The sequence below is a fragment of the Oncorhynchus tshawytscha genome, linkage group LG18 (genome assembly GCF_018296145.1).
Source record: "Oncorhynchus tshawytscha isolate Ot180627B linkage group LG18, Otsh_v2.0, whole genome shotgun sequence".
NCBI classification, from domain to species: domain Eukaryota; kingdom Metazoa; phylum Chordata; class Actinopteri; order Salmoniformes; family Salmonidae; genus Oncorhynchus; species Oncorhynchus tshawytscha.
Window position 1 is genome coordinate 29,045,799 of NC_056446.1, and position 20,006 is coordinate 29,065,804.

At 43.4% G+C, this 20,006-nt stretch overlaps 1 protein-coding gene across 1 annotated transcript; it reads left to right on the forward strand.

The window, feature by feature from the left end:
• Nucleotides 1-342: 342 nt before the first annotated feature.
• Nucleotides 343-18,501, forward strand: LOC112217836 (armadillo-like helical domain-containing protein 4). Its single transcript, XM_024378418.2, has 8 exons — nt 343-641; nt 11,640-12,847; nt 14,871-15,233; nt 15,419-15,574; nt 15,678-15,830; nt 15,999-16,030; nt 16,311-16,463; nt 16,734-18,501. Exons 2-8 carry the CDS (start codon nt 11,743-11,745, stop codon nt 16,806-16,808), a joined length of 2,037 nt encoding a protein of 678 aa, XP_024234186.1. The 5' UTR covers nt 343-641; nt 11,640-11,742; the 3' UTR covers nt 16,809-18,501.
• The last annotated feature ends 1,505 nt before the right edge of the window (nt 18,502-20,006 follow it).

The following is a 20,006-nucleotide window of genomic DNA, read 5'->3' on the forward strand; positions in this document are numbered from 1 at the left end:
ATAAATCAAACGCAAAATAAAAATACATCACAGTCTATACTAGTCATATCCAAACATTTATAGAAGTCATTTTTACACACCAGATATGGACTGACAATTTGAACGATCTATAAAGAACATGAAATTGTTTGGGCAATATTTTATGCAATCAATTTCATGTTCTTATAGATCGTTGAAGAGTAGACATGAAAGGATGAAAGGAGAGAAATTCGGCGTTTGGAGCTGTCCATTCAGCACCGCCTTGGGAAAAACAAAATCTGAGGTTCAAATAGAATTTGAAAACATTTCCCCACACTAAAACAATGGCCTGTTATGCAACGCATTGGACATAAAATATTACTGAATGTTCTTCATAAATCAAATCTCTACACGCGCTCAATCACAGAGCAGATCGAGGCACTCTGCCAGTTGAGGCGCGCGCATGCACACGCACTCCGAAGCGTATCCTACATTGTGGGATCAGCACATTAATAAGGACTAGGCTATTCCTTAAGCTTGCTTCCGGATCGATATTGGCAGCTTATTGATATGATATTGGTACAGTTGTAATATACACCCGTTATTTAAAGGAAAGCCTGGGGAGAAATATATACCGCCCTGTGCAATGAGGTGAACATCATTCCCGTCTACGACTCCGGCAGGTAAGGACAATGCATTATACAGTGCATCTTTTTAAAATTACTTTTCATCTAACATAACCCATTTGTTTAAAATGTAAAACATGATATATTGATAGAACAATATGGTTCATGATAGGCTTCTAAAATGAGAAGCGCAGTCTCTACTGTAGCCTATGTGGCATAGTCACACACGCACATATAATCCGAATACACGGATTTGAATGCACTAGAAGACTAGGCTACTTAGATCTCTTGGCATTGAATCTGTACACTAAAGCGGTTTATGCCTGCGCCACAGCGGCATGGCGTGGTGTGGGTCTGGATGATGATGTTTGTTTACCGGATGGAGGTCTATTTTAATCCTCATAATTGGTTCATAACTGGTATTGTGGGTGTCAAGCAGCAGGCGGCTCTCTTGGCTCATGTGTACATTGATTAGCGATGGTCAGCTGGGGTCGGTAGTGTTTGTTAGAGTAAGAAGGTGCGTGTGTGTATGTGTGTGTGTGTGTGTGTGTGTGTGTGTGTACAATGCACTAACTGGAAGTCGCTCTGGATAAGCATACATGTTACTAAAATGTAAAATGTGTGTGTGTGTGTCAGGTTTTGACGTTGATGTCTGTGAAACGCCTGTCTGACGTCTGACACCAACCTGCTCTCAGAGCCTTACGTAAACCAGACACTCCATTTAGTATGATATGTTATGTTTTGTATGGTATGTATTCATTTTTGGATGGCTGTAATCCATTTAGTATATGTTACAAATTACAAGTCGTATGATATGTTAGGAATATGCTAGGTGGCTAACATTAGCTAGACTAGGGGTTGGGGTTAAGGTTTAGTGTTAAACTTAGGGTTAGGAGTTAGGTTAAGGTTACGTTTAGGGGAAGGGTTAGCTAAAATGGTTAAAGTTAGGGGAAAGGTTAGCTAACATGCTAAGTAGTTGCAAAGTAGCTAAAAAGTAGTAAGTTGTGCTAATTGTGCTTATTGAAAATGTGCTAATTGTCTAAAATGCTGAAGTTGGTAGTGATGAGATTTGACACACAACCTTTTTGTTGCTAGACTTTTGGATTATAAGCCCACGCCCACTCCGACCAACCACCTTTCTTTAGTTTTTGCCTTAAGTAACTTTTTGTCTTATGTAACCATACCAAACGTAACATATCATAGTAATTTGACTGAACTGGATTTACATTTACTTTGTTACGTCTAGTCTATGAGACCAGGCTGCTGACACACTGCAGCAACACAGGGAAGCAGGGTGTCTTCCAGGTAACCCAATGGGAACAGAATTCTCTGTTTACAAGTCAACTCCATTTGCCAAGAATAATGCCCCTTGCAGATTACCAAAGTATTTGTGCTTCCTCACTTGATATTTGAATGTGTTCTTTCTGTTATTATAATGGTATTATCTATTTGTATGGTACGTTTTATATGAAAGTGCACTAACTGAAACGTGTTATTATCTATCTAAAAATATGAACCTGCAGAGTCCAACTGAACAGGACTGAGTCTAACTATTTATAGTTATTTTAAAAGTACAATGCAAGGGTCTGCTGTGTCAGGCTGTACTGACTGTGTGTGTGTGTGTGTGTCAGTGTTAATTTCGTCAACAAAAATAGTGACACAAATATTTGTCAAACACTTGTTTTTCAGTGGCAATTGCCGAGACTATAACTGACTAAATAGACCCAGAAAAAACTATAACTAAACATAAATTATTTTTAATTTCAGTAGACTAAAACGAGATGAGACAAAATTATCTCTGTGACCTGACTACTAAGTGGACTGGACAAGAGTTTTTGGAGAAATTGAGAGCTTTTCAGTGATAACATATTTAATATTAGCAGCACAGATGCACACGCAGTTCTGTTCAGCAGTGGGAAGGATGCACCATACCCAGCACACACAGCCCACATCAGCTGGTGAGCTGCGGGGGAGCAAGCAATGAGTGTGGGCAGACAGACAGACAGGCTCCGCCTTCATTTATACACATCACGCAAATTACCCTCTTGCTTCCACATAGCTAACCAGTCACCCACCAGCCTTCTGTTAGCTACCCTTTGCCTGTTTTTTTTTTTTTTTTTTTTTTGTAACAGTATTTTTATTGGAATTTCACAATTTTCACCCATATTAAGAGATACAACAACAGAGACAAAGCACACAGAACAAAAACAAGAAAAAGAGAACCCACTTACACATATCTACGTGCATATATATACACATACATACATACACATACATACACACACATACATATACCCATGCATATACACACACATACGCATACATACACGCACGCACACACACACATATACACACCCATACATACCTACACCATTTTCCTCTTCCCGCTCGGTTCTTCTCTCACCCCATCACCATCATTGCGTCTCTCAATACATACATTTTAAACAAACTTACAAACAGAAATTAAACAAAAAAGCTCAGTTTAAACCAAGAGGTTAGGTTCCACACATGGAACGTACAGTGTAGTTCTGAAATACATAGATCCCCGCCATTCTAAGAGAATCCTTGCAGCATAATAGCTGATACCTCAGGTTCTAGGTAATTTAGATAAGGTTCCCATACTTTGTAGAACTGGTCTGTTTTAGAATGCAATGTACATATCAGATATTCCAGAGGCACCCATTCAAATAGTATCTTATGCCAATCTTTAATAGAAGGAACCTTATCACTAATCCACTGTAAAAGGATGTTTTTCCTCGCTGCGAAGGTAAGGATGTTGTAAAGCCTCCTTTTACCGACAGAAGTAACATGCCTACTAGGGAGACCTAACAGTAAAGAAACTGGGTCCAATTCTAGATCAACCCCTAGGATCTTTTCAATTTCTTGCAGAACACCAGACCAGTATCTTTGTATTTTGGTTCATGACCATAAACAATGTGTTAGGGTGCCTGTATCAGTTTTGCATTTAAGACACTGAGGGGAAGAGGAAGTGGGGCTAAAAGCATGTCTGCGATTTGGGGATATATGCAATCTGTGTATTATTCTTAATTGGATTGCTCTAGTACGGTTACATATAGATATTGTTTTTGCATATCTCCAAATGTCCTCCCACATCTCTTCGTCAATAGTAACAGACAATTCTTTCTCCCACACTTGTTTCACCCTCTGTGTGTTGACAGCAGAAAAGGACCTTAAAGTATCATAAAACAGACTTACAGACATTTTCCTTTGTGGGAAAAAAAGCATTCTTTCAATGACAGACACATCAGAGTTACCAATTAAGGTGGTGCTCTTCAGAATATAATGTCTTACTTGTAGGAAGCGGAAAAAGTCCTGCTTTGGGAGTCGATATTTCTCGACCATCTGCTCAAATGACAACAAAATCTTATCAGCAAATAAGTCATTTAGCCTGCGTATGCCCTTATTAAGCCATACGTTAAAGCCAGCATCCAGCAATCCTGGACTGAAATCTGGGTTGTTAAGAATTGGGGTAAGAGCAGAGGTTAGTTTGGACCTTCCCAGGAAGCGTTGAACTGACCTCTATACTTTGAGTGTGTTAAGTGTAACGGGATTATTGCAGTGATCTTCTACAGACTTGAAACTTCTGAAAAATAAAAGATCCTGTAAGGGGTATTTTGAAAGAGAAGTCTCAATGTCTAACCAAATAGAGGAGTCATCATTTGTGATCCAGTCAGAAAGATAACAAAGGTGGGCACACCATTGATAGAACCTGATATTGGGCAGGTCCAAGCCGCCCATAGAACTTGGCAGCTGCAATATTGCCATCTTAAGTCTTGGCTTGCGTTTACTCCATATAAAGGAACTTAGCCATCCATTTACATCCTTTATTACCTTATTGGAGAGTAATACTAGGATCATTTGGATTGGGTAAAGTAGTCTAGGTAAAATGTTCATTTTCAAGAGGGATATTCTACCCAACCAAGAAATCGGGAGAGAGTTCCAGCGCTCCAGATCCTGTCTTATTGTATCAAACAAGGGAACAAAATTGGCTTTGTACATTAGCTGGAATTTAGGAGTTACAAATATACCCAGATACATGAAACCTGAGGGAGACCATTTAAAAGGGAAGGGGGGAGAAGTATTAGGTACAGAGTGTAGGCTACCAAGTAGCATAGCCTCTGACTTAGTAAGGTTAATCTTGTAGCCTGAGAATTCGCTGAATAATTCAATAATATTAATAAGAGATGTAATTGAAGTCTCGGGACTAGAGATGAATATCAGGACATTATCAGCATACAAGCTTATTTTATGGTGAACATCACCAATGAGCAGCCCCTGTATAGCAGGCGTTACCCTGATGGCCTCGGCCAGTGGTTCCATAACGAGTGCAAAGAGGAGGGGGGATAAAGGACAACCCTGTCTGGTACCTCTGTGTATAGAGAAGCTATTTGACCATAGCCCATTAGTAAGGACAGCAGCCTGAGGATCATCATATAAAACTTTCACCCATTTTATAAAGTTGTCCCCCAGACCAAATTTATTTAGAGCAAATAATAGGTAAGACCACTCCACACGATCAAATGTTTTCTCAGCATCTAGGGAGAGCACAAGACCATCCGCAGCACTTTTTTTGGTAGGCTTGAATTACATTAAGAAGCCGCCTGACGTTGTTGCATGACTTACGGCCCCTAATGAAGCCAGTTTGGTCTCCTTTCACAATTAGTGGCAGTGAGTCCTCTAATCTTGTGGCTAGAATTTTAGAAAGCAATTTTCTATCCACATTCAGAAGGGAAATTGGTCTGTACGAGGAACAAGACTCTGGACATTTTCCCTTTTTGAGAATAAGTGAAATGTTGGCTTCTCTCAGCGTCTGAGGGAGTTGGTCATTTGAAAATGAGTGGATAAACATATCACGCAATGGCTCAAGGATCAGGCCATGGAACTCTTTATAGAACTCACTACAAAACCCGTCTGGTCCTGGGGCCTTACCATTTTGCAGATTCTTAATTGCGAACATTATCTCTTCCTTGGTAATAGGGGCATTAAGGAGGGACCTCTGCTCTTCGGAGATAGTAGGGAGCTCAATCTTACAAAAGAAGTTCTCCATTAATTTGGGTGCATCCTTTGGCAGTTCTGAGGCATAAAGGTTTGTATAAAATTTCTTAAATGAGTCACTTATCAATTTATTTTCATATAAATGATTACCATCAGAATCAGTAATAGTAGCAATTGACTGAGAGTCAGCCCTCTTTTTAGCTAGGTATGCCAAGTACTTTCCTGGCTTATCGCCATGTTCATATAGCTTTTGCCTGACAAATCTCATTTTCTTTTCAGCGTCCTGTGTTAGGAGAGAGTCTAACGTTGATCTAATGACTGATACTTCCTTTAATAGGGCAGGAGTGGGCGTTTTAATGTAGTCCTTCTCTTTAGTTCCTAATTCACCCTCTAACATTTTTTGCTTTTCCCGCTTTTTCCGTCTCTTAGTAGCTGTGTATGACATAATCAGACCCCTGGCATACGCTCTACAGGTCTCCCAAAGGAGCGAGGGGTTATCTGTTGATTGAGAGTTAATAGAGAAAAATACTTTAAACTCTGTTATAAAATATGATGTGAATGTATGGTCTTTAAGAATGGTTGTGTTCAACCTCCAATGTCTTGACCGATTGAATGCCCCGTTGAGTTTTATGTCCAGGCTCACCTCAGCATGATCAGATATGACTATGCTTCCTATCCTAGCGGATAAAACAGACTGCAAAGACGTCTTGGGCATAAAAAAATAATCTATTCTAGTCTGACATCCGTGAGGTGCAGAGAAAAAAGTGAACTCTCTGTTGGAGGGATGAAAAGCTCTCCAGACATCCGCATACCCCAGATCATCACAAATAACTTTAAGTGACTTAGCTTGAGGAGAGAGTGAAGCTATACCACTGGGAAACTTATCAATAAGGGGGTTCAACAAGCAGTTAAAATCTCCTCCAACCACTGCAGTGTCTGAGTTTAATTCTGAGAAGTCTAGAAATGCCTTGGTGAGGAAATCAGGAGGTGAGCAGGGGGGAAGTAAATATTCATTATGGAAATGTTCTGCCCTTGTAAAGTACCATTTAATTACAACAAAGCGACCAAATTTATCTTTCACACAATTCAAGACCTTAAGTGGTAAGCTCTTTTTCAACAGAATTGCTACACCTCTACTTCTGGATGTAAATGATGAGAAAAACACTTGACCAAACCCTCCTTGTTGTAATTTCAGGTGCTCCTTATCATCCAAATGAGTTTCTTGCAACAGGGCAATATCAATATTTTCTTTTTTCAAAAAAGACAGTACTTTCTTCCTTTTAATGGGGTTATGGCTCCCTCTAATGTTCCACGTACATAAACGCAGTCTGTTATCTGCCATTGTATCTTGACCATTCAATATCCAGACTGGATCCTACTGTAAAAGTGGGGTGGTACCTTTTTCCATGTGTTGAACTCTCCTCTGTCTCACTGAGCATAAACAAAAAATATGAACCCTGAACTCGAACTATACTAAACCCAAAAATTAAACATTTTTTATTTATTTATTTATTTTACCTTTATTTAACCAGGTAGGCAAGTTGAGAACAAGTTCTCATTTACAATTGCGACCTGGCCAAGATAAAGCAAAGCAGTTCGACAGATACAACGACACAGAGTTACACATGGAGTAAAACAAACATACAGTCAATAATACAGTATAAACAAGTCTATATACAATGTGAGCAAATGAGGTGAGAAGGGAGGTAAAGGCAAAAAAGGCCATGGTGGCAAAGTAAATACAATATAGCAAGTAAAACACTGGAATGGTAGTTTTGCAATGGAAGAATGTGCAAAGTAGAAATAAAAATAATGGGGTGCAAAGGAGCAAAATAAATAAATAAATAAAAATTAAATACAGTTGGGAAAGAGGTAGTTGTTTGGGCTAAATTATAGGTGGGCTATGTACAGGTGCAGTAATCTGTGAGCTGCTCTGACAGTTGGTGCTTAAAGCTAGTGAGGGAGATAAGTATTTCCAGTTTCAGAGATTTTTGTAGTTCGTTCCAGTCATTGGCAGCAGAGAACTGGAAGGAGAGGCGGCCAAAGAAATAATTGGTTTTGGGGGTGACTAGAGAGATATACCTGCTGGAGCGTGTGCTACAGGTGGGAGATGCTATGGTGACCAGCGAGCTGATAAGGGGGACTTTACCTAGCAGGGTCTTGTAGATGACATGGAGCCAGTGGGTTTGGCGACGAGTATGAAGCGAGGGCCAGCCGACGAGAGCGTACAGGTCGCAATGGTGGGTAGTATATGGGGCTTTGGTGACAAAACGGATTGCACTGTGATAGACTGCATCCAATTTGTTGAGTAGGGTATTGGAGGCTATTTTGTAAATGACATCGCCAAAGTCGAGGATTGGTAGGATGGTCAGTTTTACAAGGGTATGTTTGGCAGCATGAGTGAAGGATGCTTTGTTGCGAAATAGGAAGCCAATTCTAGATTTAACTTTGGATTGGAGATGTTTGATATGGGTCTGGAAGGAGAGTTTACAGTCTAACCAGACACCTAAGTATTTGTAGTTGTCCACGTATTCTAAGTCAGAGCCGTCCAGAGTAGTGATGTTGGACAGGCGGGTAGGTGCAGGTAGCGATCGGTTGAAGAGCATGCATTTAGTTTTACTTGTATTTAAGAGCAATTGGAGGCCACGGAAGGAGAGTTGTATGGCATTGAAGCTTGCCTGGAGGGTTGTTAACACAGTGTCCAAAGAAGGGCCGGAAGTATACAGAATGGTGTCGTCTGCGTAGAGGTGGATCAGAGACTCACCAGCAGCAAGAGCGACCTCATTGATGTATACAGAGAAGAGAGTCGGTCCAAGAATTGAACCCTGTGGCACCCCCATAGAGACTGCCAGAGGTCCGGACAGCCTCCGATTTGACACACTGAACTCTATCAGAGAAGTAGTTGGTGAACCAGGCGAGGCAATCATTTGAGAAACCAAGGCTGTCGAGTCTGCCGATGAGGATGTGGTGATTGACAGAGTCGAAAGCCTTGGCCAGATCAATGAATACGGCTGCACAGTAATGTTTCTTATCGATGGCGGTTAAGATATCGTTTAGGACCTTGAGCGTGGCTGAGGTGCACCCATGACCAGCTCTGAAACCAGATTGCATAGCAGAGAAGGTATGGTGAGATTCGAAATGGTCGGTAATCTGTTTGTTGACTTGGCTTTCGAAGACCTTAGAAAGGCACGGTAGGATAGATATAGGTCTGTAGCAGTTTGGGTCAAGAGTGTCCCCCCTTTGAAGAGGGGGATGACCGCAGCTGCTTTCCAATCTTTGGGAATCTCAGACGACACGAAAGAGAGGTTGAACAGGCTAGTAATAGGGGTGGCAACAATTTCGGCAGATAATTTTAGAAAGAAAGGGTCCAGATTGTCTAGCCCGGCTGATTTGTAGGGGTCCAGATTTTGCAGCTCTTTCAGAACATCAGCTGAATGGATTTGGGAGAAGGAGAAATGGGGAAGGCTTGGGCGAGTTGCTGTTGGGGGTGCAGTGCAACATGTAAAGATCCAAAAGGGGGTTTTCCCACTAGCTAACATGCAGGGGATTTCAACTCTCCAATGTAGACTCTTAAGTCTGCATTGCCGCTCAATAGCCTCATCCTTTATATATATGGAAAAGAAAATCAATAGAAGAAGATTAAGGCTCTTCCACCTAAAACCAAGCCTGGGCACCAATATGGATTCACACATATCTCAGCCTGAGCTATAGCGGCTATTACTTTAGCAAGAAAAATAATAAAGATACGAATATTACTGAGCCGGAGTACGTGAGGACTCACACCACTGTTTCATGATCAGATTCAACCAAAAATAAATAAAGTTATTCAATGCTGTTGAGGTGCAGCTTAAAGTTATTTACCCGAGAGACTCAATAAACGCAGCAGCCTCTTCAGGTGTGTAAGAGCTTTTTAGGCGATCTGTTGACCATAATCTTCAATGTGGCCGGGTACAACAGTGCGTAGTCCATCTTCATTCTCCTGAGTCGAGCCTTCGCCTCATCAAACGCTTTGCGTCTTCGTACGACCGCTGTGGAATAATCATTGAAGAATGAGACCTTATGTTGACTACCATCAGAGCCGATGTTTCTAGCCGCATCCATGACGCGCTGCTTGTCGGTGAAGTTGTGGAACTTTATAACCACCGGCCGTGGGCGCTGATTGGGACCGGGTATCGGTGCTTGAGAGCGATGGGCTCTGTCCAGCTTCACACGACCAGCCTTAGTGTCCATTTGTAGGTAGCCCAGGGATCCATTCCTCAAAGAATTTTACTGAACGTGTCCCTTCAGAATTTTCCGTGAGTCCCACAACACGAATATCTGCGTCCTCGATTATCCAAGTCGTCAATGTGCTCCGCCATTTCACGCACCTGTTTCTCAAGTGCTTTTATCTTAGCGTCCATAGATGTAGTTGAAGTTTCCACTGCAGCAATTCTTCCTTCCGCCTCAACAACACGTTTCACAACGCTCTGTATTTCAGCTGAATGGCCTGCTATTGCTTCCAAGACCGTTCTTATCTTAGCATCGATCACTTTAGTAATGTTATCAGTCATCTTTTGAATCATCAGGTCCATTGTGCCTGGATCCGCAATGGTGTTAGCTTCGCTAACGTTAGCTAGCTCCTCATGCACATCCACAGGGGTGGTGGTTTTGGTCGACTTCTTAGTAGTTCTATTGGGCATGTTGTCGGAGATTTTTGCGAAATAGTCGTCAAGACTCATTATATGGTAACTTATTTAGCCAATTCTACCACTTTTTCAAGCTAGGAGATTAATGTAAGAATATAAATTTACGAATGCCACGAGAGCTCGCTGAAACACTGTGTTCTCTCTACGGCGCCATTTTTTCCCCCCCACCCTTTGCCTGGTTAAGAAACACAAGCTGCCTTACGAAATTAAAATCAATAGCAGCATTGAGTTTAATAGTAAAACAACAGTGTAGCTATGTTTTTCTCTCCATTGAGTATAGAAAAGAAGTCTGTCTTTCAATTTGTAAACTCGTTCAACCCTCTCACTTTCTCCACTGCATTTCATTGCCAGGCACTACGTTTTTTTCTTTCTATCGTGTATTGGTGGGCCGCATTTTACATTCATAAAGCATATTGCAGGCCAATTCTAAAACTAGGCTACTTGCGGACCGGACCATTAACCATTTGTTTAGGCTACATCTTGTTCAGTCATTTTACCTCATTAGCTAGCTATAGCTAACAACCTAGGGTGCATTCAGCAGGACTTAACGTTTTGGAACGTTCAGATAGAAATATGTTTTGTAGAACTAACCAAAATGTATTTTGCGTTAATGTGGACCAAGTGACTCAGACTTGAGCACTTGGATCAGGACTACTGTACACATAGGAACTCTGACTTTAGCTATAGGGACTCGTGATCCGACCATTGTTGACTCGGACTTGGGACTCGATTCAAATTAGTGACTCGACCACATCACTGGGCGAAACAGTCATTAGCTCCCATTTAAAGTCAGTCATTAGCCCCCGTTCTAGTGTTGGACACCAATGTGGCTGCGGTGTCAGTGAAACGTGGATGACAATGGCAATGACACAACCGAGTGACGGATGTGCAACCAATAATTGCCAATACTCTCTCTCTCTCTCTCTCTCTCTCTCTCTCTCTCTCTCTCTCTCTCTCTCTCTCTCTCTCTCTCTCTCTCTCTCTCTCTCTCTCCTTGAGAATTTACATGGACAGATAATTCTTATATACTGTATGTTTGTCATTTTTCTGCTGTTGGGAAGAGAATAGGATGTTATTAAAAAAATATGTTGGTAGTACAAGGCTATGTATTTTTGTGCACATTTTGTTACTTTATCCCTCAAACTCAACTTTTTTCATTATTGTGTGTGTGTGTGTGTGTGGAGAGGAATGGAGTAGAAGTACAACAACCGGAGAGAGGGCTCAAAAGTCCACATTTTCCACAAAACTGCCAGACTGCAACATCAAAGGAAAGGCTTACACAAAAGCTAATATAATCCTCAGTTATCTTAGGTTAGAGTTCAGCAATAAATAAGTGGTGAAATTCTTTCCTCAGCTGAATCGCCATACCATCTCCATACCTGGCCCCGTCATCTGACCACCCCATTCTAGCCACTGCGACCCTTCTCTACGTCTCCATGTTTACTTTGTGGTGAGAGATGGGAAAGATGCTCTTCCCTGCAACTCTCCATCACCTCCTATTGGTAGGGGTCTGTCTCTGCGTCTACAGCACCCCAGTCCCGCCCTTCCATGACTACGCACCCGCCTCACAGGACAGTGGCTGTGATGGACAAGCTGGGGAGCCAATGGAGGGAGAGCCCTGTGTAACACCAGCAACACCTGTCAGTGTGACATCAACAAGTGTCCAATCTGGGCCCTCTGATCCCAGCAGACTGTCCTATGGGATGGCAGAACACGTGACTGGCAGCTGGACTGACCTATCAGAGAATGTTGGAGCAGGGGGAGGCACTGGCCCTGATGTGATGGGACGCAAACCAGGGGGGATAGAGCCGGTGACGCAGGCACGAAACGTGGACAGTCATGAGGGTATATCTGGACCGGGAGGGGCTAAGAGCCACGGGAGGGAGGCAGAGACAGGGGTTGCCTCTGAGAGCTTCTCTGAGGGGAAGGAGACTCACAGACTGCCTGTAGAAGCTCCAGAACTCTACACAGACAGAGACATGAAAGTTGGGCCCGAAGAGGATCCTATGGAGGATGTACCTACTGTCACCACTGGTGCCATGATAGCTTCCCTAGGAGAGAGGCAAGGGATGACAGGGGCCGTGAAAACACACAGAGCTGCTCTACATGGTGCTTCCAAAGCAGCCAGAGCCCCAGAACCAGATAGCCAGACAGGGACGCACCTTGCTGGGGATAGAAGAGACCTCATCCTGGAAGAGAGGCCAGATCTCCAAGGAGGAAAGGAAGGGGAACTCAGAGAGAGCTTGCCCGACCTCGGAGCTCCTCTTCTGGGGCAGGAGACAGAGACGACCAGACCGAGCTCCTCATCTCCCCATAGTATCCTTACAAACTCCCCATTGACCTCGATCCCTCCGTCAGTATGGAGATCCAGCAGAGACGCTTCATCGCTGCCCCCTAGTGGTCTGGAGGCCGCTGGTCCTGCATCTACACACCCCCAAGATGGAGAGACAGCGTTTGCTCTCCCAGACCCCCTCCTGCCCGACCTTGGACCAGCCCTGACAGGATCCTCCAGACAGGATGACCCTGACAGCCTCTGGACTGAACCACTACAGCAAAATGGGGGTGAGTATGCAGTATGCTATGGTCCAATGAGTACATACTGGATATGTTAGAGACAGCCACTGGGATCTCAGCCACCTGGAGTGAGTCTACTCTACAGATGCACTTGAGGGCCACATTCTATGTTGAGTTTTTGCACATGCACACACCAACACACTTGCTCTGCCTCACAACAAGGTAAGGTGCTGCTCTAGCTGTTGTTGTGTCACACCATAGAATTCCATTACACGGGTTGCCTGTTTGCCTTTCGCTGGGTTTCAATAGGTTTCATTAAAAAGGGAAGGGAAATGACAGTGACATGTCTAGCTGCAGAGATCTCCTTTGATGATCTGGGGGGATGGTGGGGGGGGGGGTGAATGCTTGGTTTTCCACGCTTCACTTTGAACCTTAGCAGGCAGGGTTCCAGGGAAGCAGTCTAATTACTTTCTATTTCTGACGGTGGAAATAAACCTCACATGACTGCCAGGAGACAGCAATGACAGGGACTGTTATACAAGTCTGGGGAATTCACTCACCCTTTATCTCTATCTCCCTCCCTCCATCAGAGAGGAACAGTAAAGACCTAGGCACTGGCAGGGCCAGCCAGGCAGTTTATTACTGTGTGATGCAGTAGAATAGAGGAGTCTGTCTGAGCCAATATGTGTTCCTGTCTGATAGCACTACAGGCAGCCTGTTAGCATCCATCAGGGACGTGTGCGTGTATGTACATATACGTATGTGCGTATATTTGTGTGTGTGTGTTCCAGCTTCTCTTTGGGGACATGAAGCTTCCCTACAAGGGAAACCAGGCTACCTTGATGAGTAGTATGTAGAAGGAAGGATTTTCTTTTTGGAACACCCTTTTCAACATGGCAAAAAAACAAAAACTTCATCAAATCAAATCAAATATATTTATATAGCCCTTCTTACATCAGCTGATATCTCAAAGTGCTGTACAGAAACACAGCCTAAAACCCCAAACAGCAAGCACTGCAGGTGTAGAAGCACGGTGGCTAGGAAAAACTCCCTAGAAACGCCAAAACCTAGGAAGAAACCTCGAGAGGAACCAGGCTATGAGGGGTGGCCAGTCCGGTGCCGGGTGGAGATTATAACAGAACATGGCCAAGATGTTCAAATGTTCATAAATGACCAGCATGGTCAAATAATAATAATCACAGTAGTTGTCAAGGGTGCAGCAAGTCAGCACCTCAGGAGTAAATGTCAGTTGGCTTTTCATAGCCAATCATTAAGAGTATCTCTACCGCTCCTGCTGTCTCTAGAGAGTTGAAAACAGCAGGTCTGGGACAGGTAGCACGTCCGGTGAACAGGTCAGGGTTCCATAGCCACAGGCAGAACAGTTGAAACTGGAGCAGCAGCACGGCGAGGTGGACTGGGGACAGGAAGGAGTCATCATGCCAGGTAGTCCTGAGGTATGGTCCTAGGGCTCTGGTCCTCCGAGAGAGAGAAAGAAAGAGAAAGAATTCGAATTAGAAAGAGCATACTTAAATTCACACAGGACACCGGATAAGACAGGAGAAGTACTCCAGATATAACAGACTGACCCTAGTCCCCCGACACATAAACTGCTGCAGCATAAATACTGGCGGCTGAGACAGGAGGGCTCAGGAGACACTGTGGCCCCATCCAATGATACCCCCGGACAGGGCCAAACAGGCAAACAAACATGACTGAACAGGCAAACAAACATGACTGAAAGAGATGCAGAAATAAACATTTTGATTGAATCTTCATCAACAATTACAAGAATAACCTGTCCCAGAAAGCTGCACCATATGGTGGATCCCTTCCATGGTTATGTTATATTGGATTTATACCTTTTTTTGTGTGTGAGCAGAGCAGTTAGAATGTAGTTGAGAACTGGAAGCAGAGCTGTGGGTCTAAAACTCCTCTCTCTTCACCAGTACATACCATCATGTTTCTAGTCACAGGCTGATATCTAGCCGTCACTGAGCCTATACGAATTGCCTATGGACCATCAGTGAGTCCTGAACCAACATCTGTCGGTGTGTGTGTATTTTACTAACAGCCGTGGATGCCAGTGCCCCTCCCTTGCAGGACGCGTCCACAGAGGGCACAATGTCATCGGAGGACCTCCCTCTCATCTTCGAGCCCTTTGATGATGTCACACCTGAAGGGGCGGGGGTAGCGACAGCCGTTCTCGCACCCGGCAACTCACAGCTGTCTGTCTCCATGTCTAACACGGGGATGCTACTGTCAGAGGTGGAGTTCGACCAGGTGGGCACAGGTGACACGGGGCCATCCCGTATCCCACCACTGGTGCTACCAGATTGGACGTCGCCATGGCAGACATCCGGGGCTGAGATCTCTGAGCCTATCTGTCCTTCTGGTCCACCCATAGACCCTCCCCCTTCAGAGACAGAACAGCCAGGTGAGACTTCTTTCTTATTAATCTTCCTCTTCATTATTCCATTCGTCCTCTTCATCTTTTCACCATGTTGCTTACACTCATCCGTTTAGATCTAGAAGTTTCTACAGTAGTATCTAAGGACTAGATGTTGATGTTATACTTCACTATATCCACTATAATGATCCAGCCGTGATGGTTATATTTAGGTGGTCGTGAGACCATACAGAACCCAGAGGAAACCCCGCCCACCTCCGAACCCAACCCTACAAGCATCGCCTCCCAGCAGATCATCATGACAACGGTCACCAAGACAACCAATCTGCCTGTGGTCAAATCAGGTCTGGAGGAACTGGAGTCTGAAGGTAGGAGTCACACTAACACACACACATTGTTTACACAATGTAAAGATAAAAGTTCACAATTCAAATTGAAAGGAAGTTGAATCAGCTGTTTTCCTTCCTGTAGAGGAGACAGAAGTGGATGAGGAGGATGAGAACACAGAGGAGTTAGAGGACAGCGAAGAGGAACAGAAGGAGACCCCTATCCCAGCCCCCACTCGACCTCCCTACAGCCTCATCCCCCCGCCTCCTGTCTGGGTGCAGCGCAATCAGGGCCTGAGTGAGAGGAGACACACACACGAATGCATGCGCACATAAAACGTTGGCTCTTTGTGGCCATCAAATATGAGATATTTTCAATTAGGAAAGAAGTGTAATTGAAATAGTGGGTGACAATCTTGTGTGGGTTCAATGTGCTTCAAAGCCACTATTCCTCCCTTTTTTTCAGTGCGTAGCTGGGTGGAACTGATCAGAGAAAAGGTAAGATCGCCATTAATGGTCATGACATAACCATACTATCCTCATTATACTTTTAGAAAGTGTAGTCCTTTAGGCTGTTTGGTTATGTAGCAGAGATCATGTTGACCCCTATTACCCTTAAATTAGTCAAAAAACATCAACTGGAAGAGTTGTCTCTAAGACACTCTGGTCTACGAGTGGTCTGTATTTCCTGTGTGTGGCTAGTTTCTTCTCCCTGCTCGTCCCTCACACACCCCTATCGTTCACCTCTGTCCCTCACCCATGTTCCCTCTCCCTACAGGCAGGGTATGTGTCTGGGATGTTGGCCCCGGTGGGCATTGGCATCATGGGGGCCCTGCTCATCGTTGGGGCCCTCTACAGCATCAGGATGATCCACCGTAAGAGGAGGAACAGCTTCAAACATCAGCGCAGGAGGAAGACCAGGCACACTGAGGTTAATAAGAATATGCTCACTAGCGCTACACTATTCCTAAAGGATGCATATATCAGCTTGTGGTAGAATTTGCCATTAACCAGTAGTTTAAAGTGGCTTCCTCATCTCCACACCTTCATCTGTTCTGATTTAAAGACATTGGACAGTTTCTTTCACATCAGTGCAGATGAAAGGAGATGGAAGAGACTTTGGACTTATTGAGCTTTAAAACAACCTTTAACTCCATGTAATGAATGTCCTGACTTTTGGTATTTGCTGTCTTGTCTCCAGCAACCCAGGGAGCCAAGCAGCAACGGCCAGGATCAAGCCATGCTATTGGCTGACAGCTCTGAGGACGAGTTCTGATCCTGCCCACAGCGCTGTGCCTGTAACTGATGAGACTCGGCCCGCGTCGTCGTCGTCATCATATCTCCATGACTACCACATCTCCAATCACTGTGGGCCGATTGGCTATAATTCATCAGAGAGTATTTGACTGTCTAACCAACAAGACAGGTGGGTATTTGACATGTAAAACAGAGTTGAACATTTTAACACCTATGTAGTTACAGGTGCATAGAGGGAAAACAATACAATATTTGAAAAATAAACTCCAGGCTATTGACATTCTTGTATGATCCACAATGTGTTTGATATCCTTTAAACCAACAGTGTGTAGAGCATACAAGAATGACCGTGTGCTGAAGCCTCTTTTTCAATTACTCTCTATGTAATAAAAAGGCTAGAGCAGAATCCATTTAAGAGGATCTCTGTTTATGTAGCTGGCGAGGAGTGCATTTCAATAGTCTGAAGTGGCTTCCTCTTCTTGTCTCCTTTCCTACATTTAGGAAGCCACTTCAGAAATGAAGCCACTACAGGCTATAGAGATGCACTCATGGTTACTGGAGTAAGATTGTCACACACTATTGAGTTCATAACACATCACAGACACTGAGAAAACATAAGCTGTCAACACCAGTGTGCATTAATGCACTGTAGATACTTTCATAGACAGCCATTGCTTGATTCAGCCTTGTCGACTGTTTAAGGCCAAGTGAACATAATCCTCCTTTAAAAGCATTCAGCAGGAAACCAGCTCTCTGTGTGTAGTTACAGGAAACTGATCATTCTATTGTTGCTCCTCCTGACAATGTTTTTCCTCCAGTGCGTGGCAGGCAACCTCTTTTATGAATGTATATACCAGGCTAATACTTATTTAATCATCTCCATATCATTTACTATTGAATAGCCTACTCTACAGAAAGTCCAAGTCATTCAGAATCATTACATCCCATAGCTATGCTGAGGGATTTTTTAAAGGGAGACTACTTGTATTTTCACTCAACCTCTCTCTTCTGTACTGTTGTTTCTCCTAATTGCCTAACAATCCACTTTTCTTATTTTGCACTGGGACCTGAAAGAACTGAAGTGAAAGCCAAAACTCTAAGGAGAAACAGGACACTTGCTGCTAGTGTACGCACTTAATGTTGACAAAGGTTTCCATTCCCCCTGGTTGATGCCGTTGTGATCCAAATGTATATATTTATTCATTTCTGTGGTTGATGCATCTAGTGTCTGCATTTTAGCACTAAATATTAAAGGTGTTTTGAAAAGTCTAATTCAATGTAATTGAGTAATCTTGCATTGTACTGTAGTCATTCAAGTTTGAAATGTGTCACATTTTGCGTGACCATCCCCTGGTAGGTTGCTTGAGATACATTGCCTGTGAATATGCAATAATAATGTAATGTACGGGTTCTTCTGTAAAATGATGGCCACATTTCGGGCTTTCTTTCTATAGATACCAAATGTGCAGTGTTACCAATAAAGGTCTCTCTTACCCAGAAGGATCTCTGTTTGTGGGAAGGGTTCACTATTTTTGTTTCTATTGCTAAACACAGTTGGAAGACAAAATGCCTAATAATGAATGCATCACATGATACAATGTAAAACACTGCACTCTTTCAGATGTGCCATTTGCTTGCTTTGGAACCAAGATAACCATCAGACAACCAAGAGTCAACCAATCCACTTTACAGCATTAAAAAAAAAACTAATAATTTATTTCTGTGTACTATTCCCACATTAAATAAAAGATATCGTTGGACAGATTGAAATCAAAGAGACAGAGGAAGAGGGGCAGGGGAACAAAACTCTGACATGCAAAAATACCGTTCTCTCTTCCCTTACCACACCTTACAGATCACAGGGGTCCAGGGCTAGTTACTACAAAAAACAGAGACCCCCTTTAGCTGGTCCTGGGGGGGGGCACAGTGTGTGGGGTCCCCAAGTGGAGTGGTAAGAAGAGAGTAGATGCCCACTGAGCTAAGGTTAGTTTGCATCCCCCATCCGTAATGGTGAAGGTTAGGATTTGGACAGGGTAAACTGATCTTAGATCGGTGTACCAAAATAGAAAATTCTAGCCAGAGCAAGAAACCAACTGGAATATCTAATAAAAAGCTTGACAACTCTTCCTCCAGTACAAGGAGATGGGAGAAGAGTGGTTGGTCTCTGGGGTGAATGGTAGCTAGGCAACCAGTGGGATGGTGGCCCTCCAAGACCAGTTTACGTAGCCTTGTCATGTTCTTAGACCCTAAACTCTGAAATGGCAAGACAACTTTTGATTTCTCTGTAGTGAAGACCATTCATTGACTTACTTTGAAGCCACAAGGGATGGGAAGGTATCAGCTAACCTGGATGCCAGTCTGTTTCTTCTTTAGCTCACTCCTTTGTCAAAACAGACCAGAGCCATAGATATACATTAAATAGATGTCAATGTCTTTTGAAATCACACCAGACTCTGGCCACAAACAGACTGATGAGGAAGCCCTTCAACTGGGGTGCATTCAATGAGGTGCAAAGTTAAGAACAATGCAGCTAGAAAGATTTATATCTAACAGGACACCCTCGTGAACAGACCTCTGGTGTAGATGGTCAAACTGAGCTGTCTAGCCTAACATGGCAGGCAATAATGTCCATGGTCCCTACTGGCACTGCCAGGGGTTCACACTTTTAAAAACTAGGGGAGAAATAAAGACGTTCTATGAGAATGAGGAAAGCGGGTTGGACCAAAACAAAGACCAATTTAATTTGAAATGGGACAGGAGCCTCCTCACACCTCTAGACTGAAGCAGGATCAGAGTGATGTCAGAAAGAGTCAAGATTCAACAGAAAGTGTATCTGCACAGGGAGCCAAATGGAAGTCTTCCCAGTGAATGGAACAGAGTGCCATTGGAACAGTTCAAAGCAGTATGGCTTTGGAACAGCTAGCCTAGCTCCCATCTGTGCTTCCGGATCTCTGATGACATCGTTGCTGTCCAATCCTTCATTCTTATTCTAGTCCTAATAGTCTGGATGGGTGAAAATAAATTAGCAGAGAAAAGAAACAAAAAACCTAACTAATCAATCCCTCCAAAAACACAATACACAAAAAAAGATGCCCTCAGATGTCAAATGAATAGAGCGCAAACACTCTGTATACAAATCTTCAATAAAAAAAACAAAAGGTCATCTGATCGGTGTTTTCAAACGCACTCACACACATACTATAACCACCCACACAGC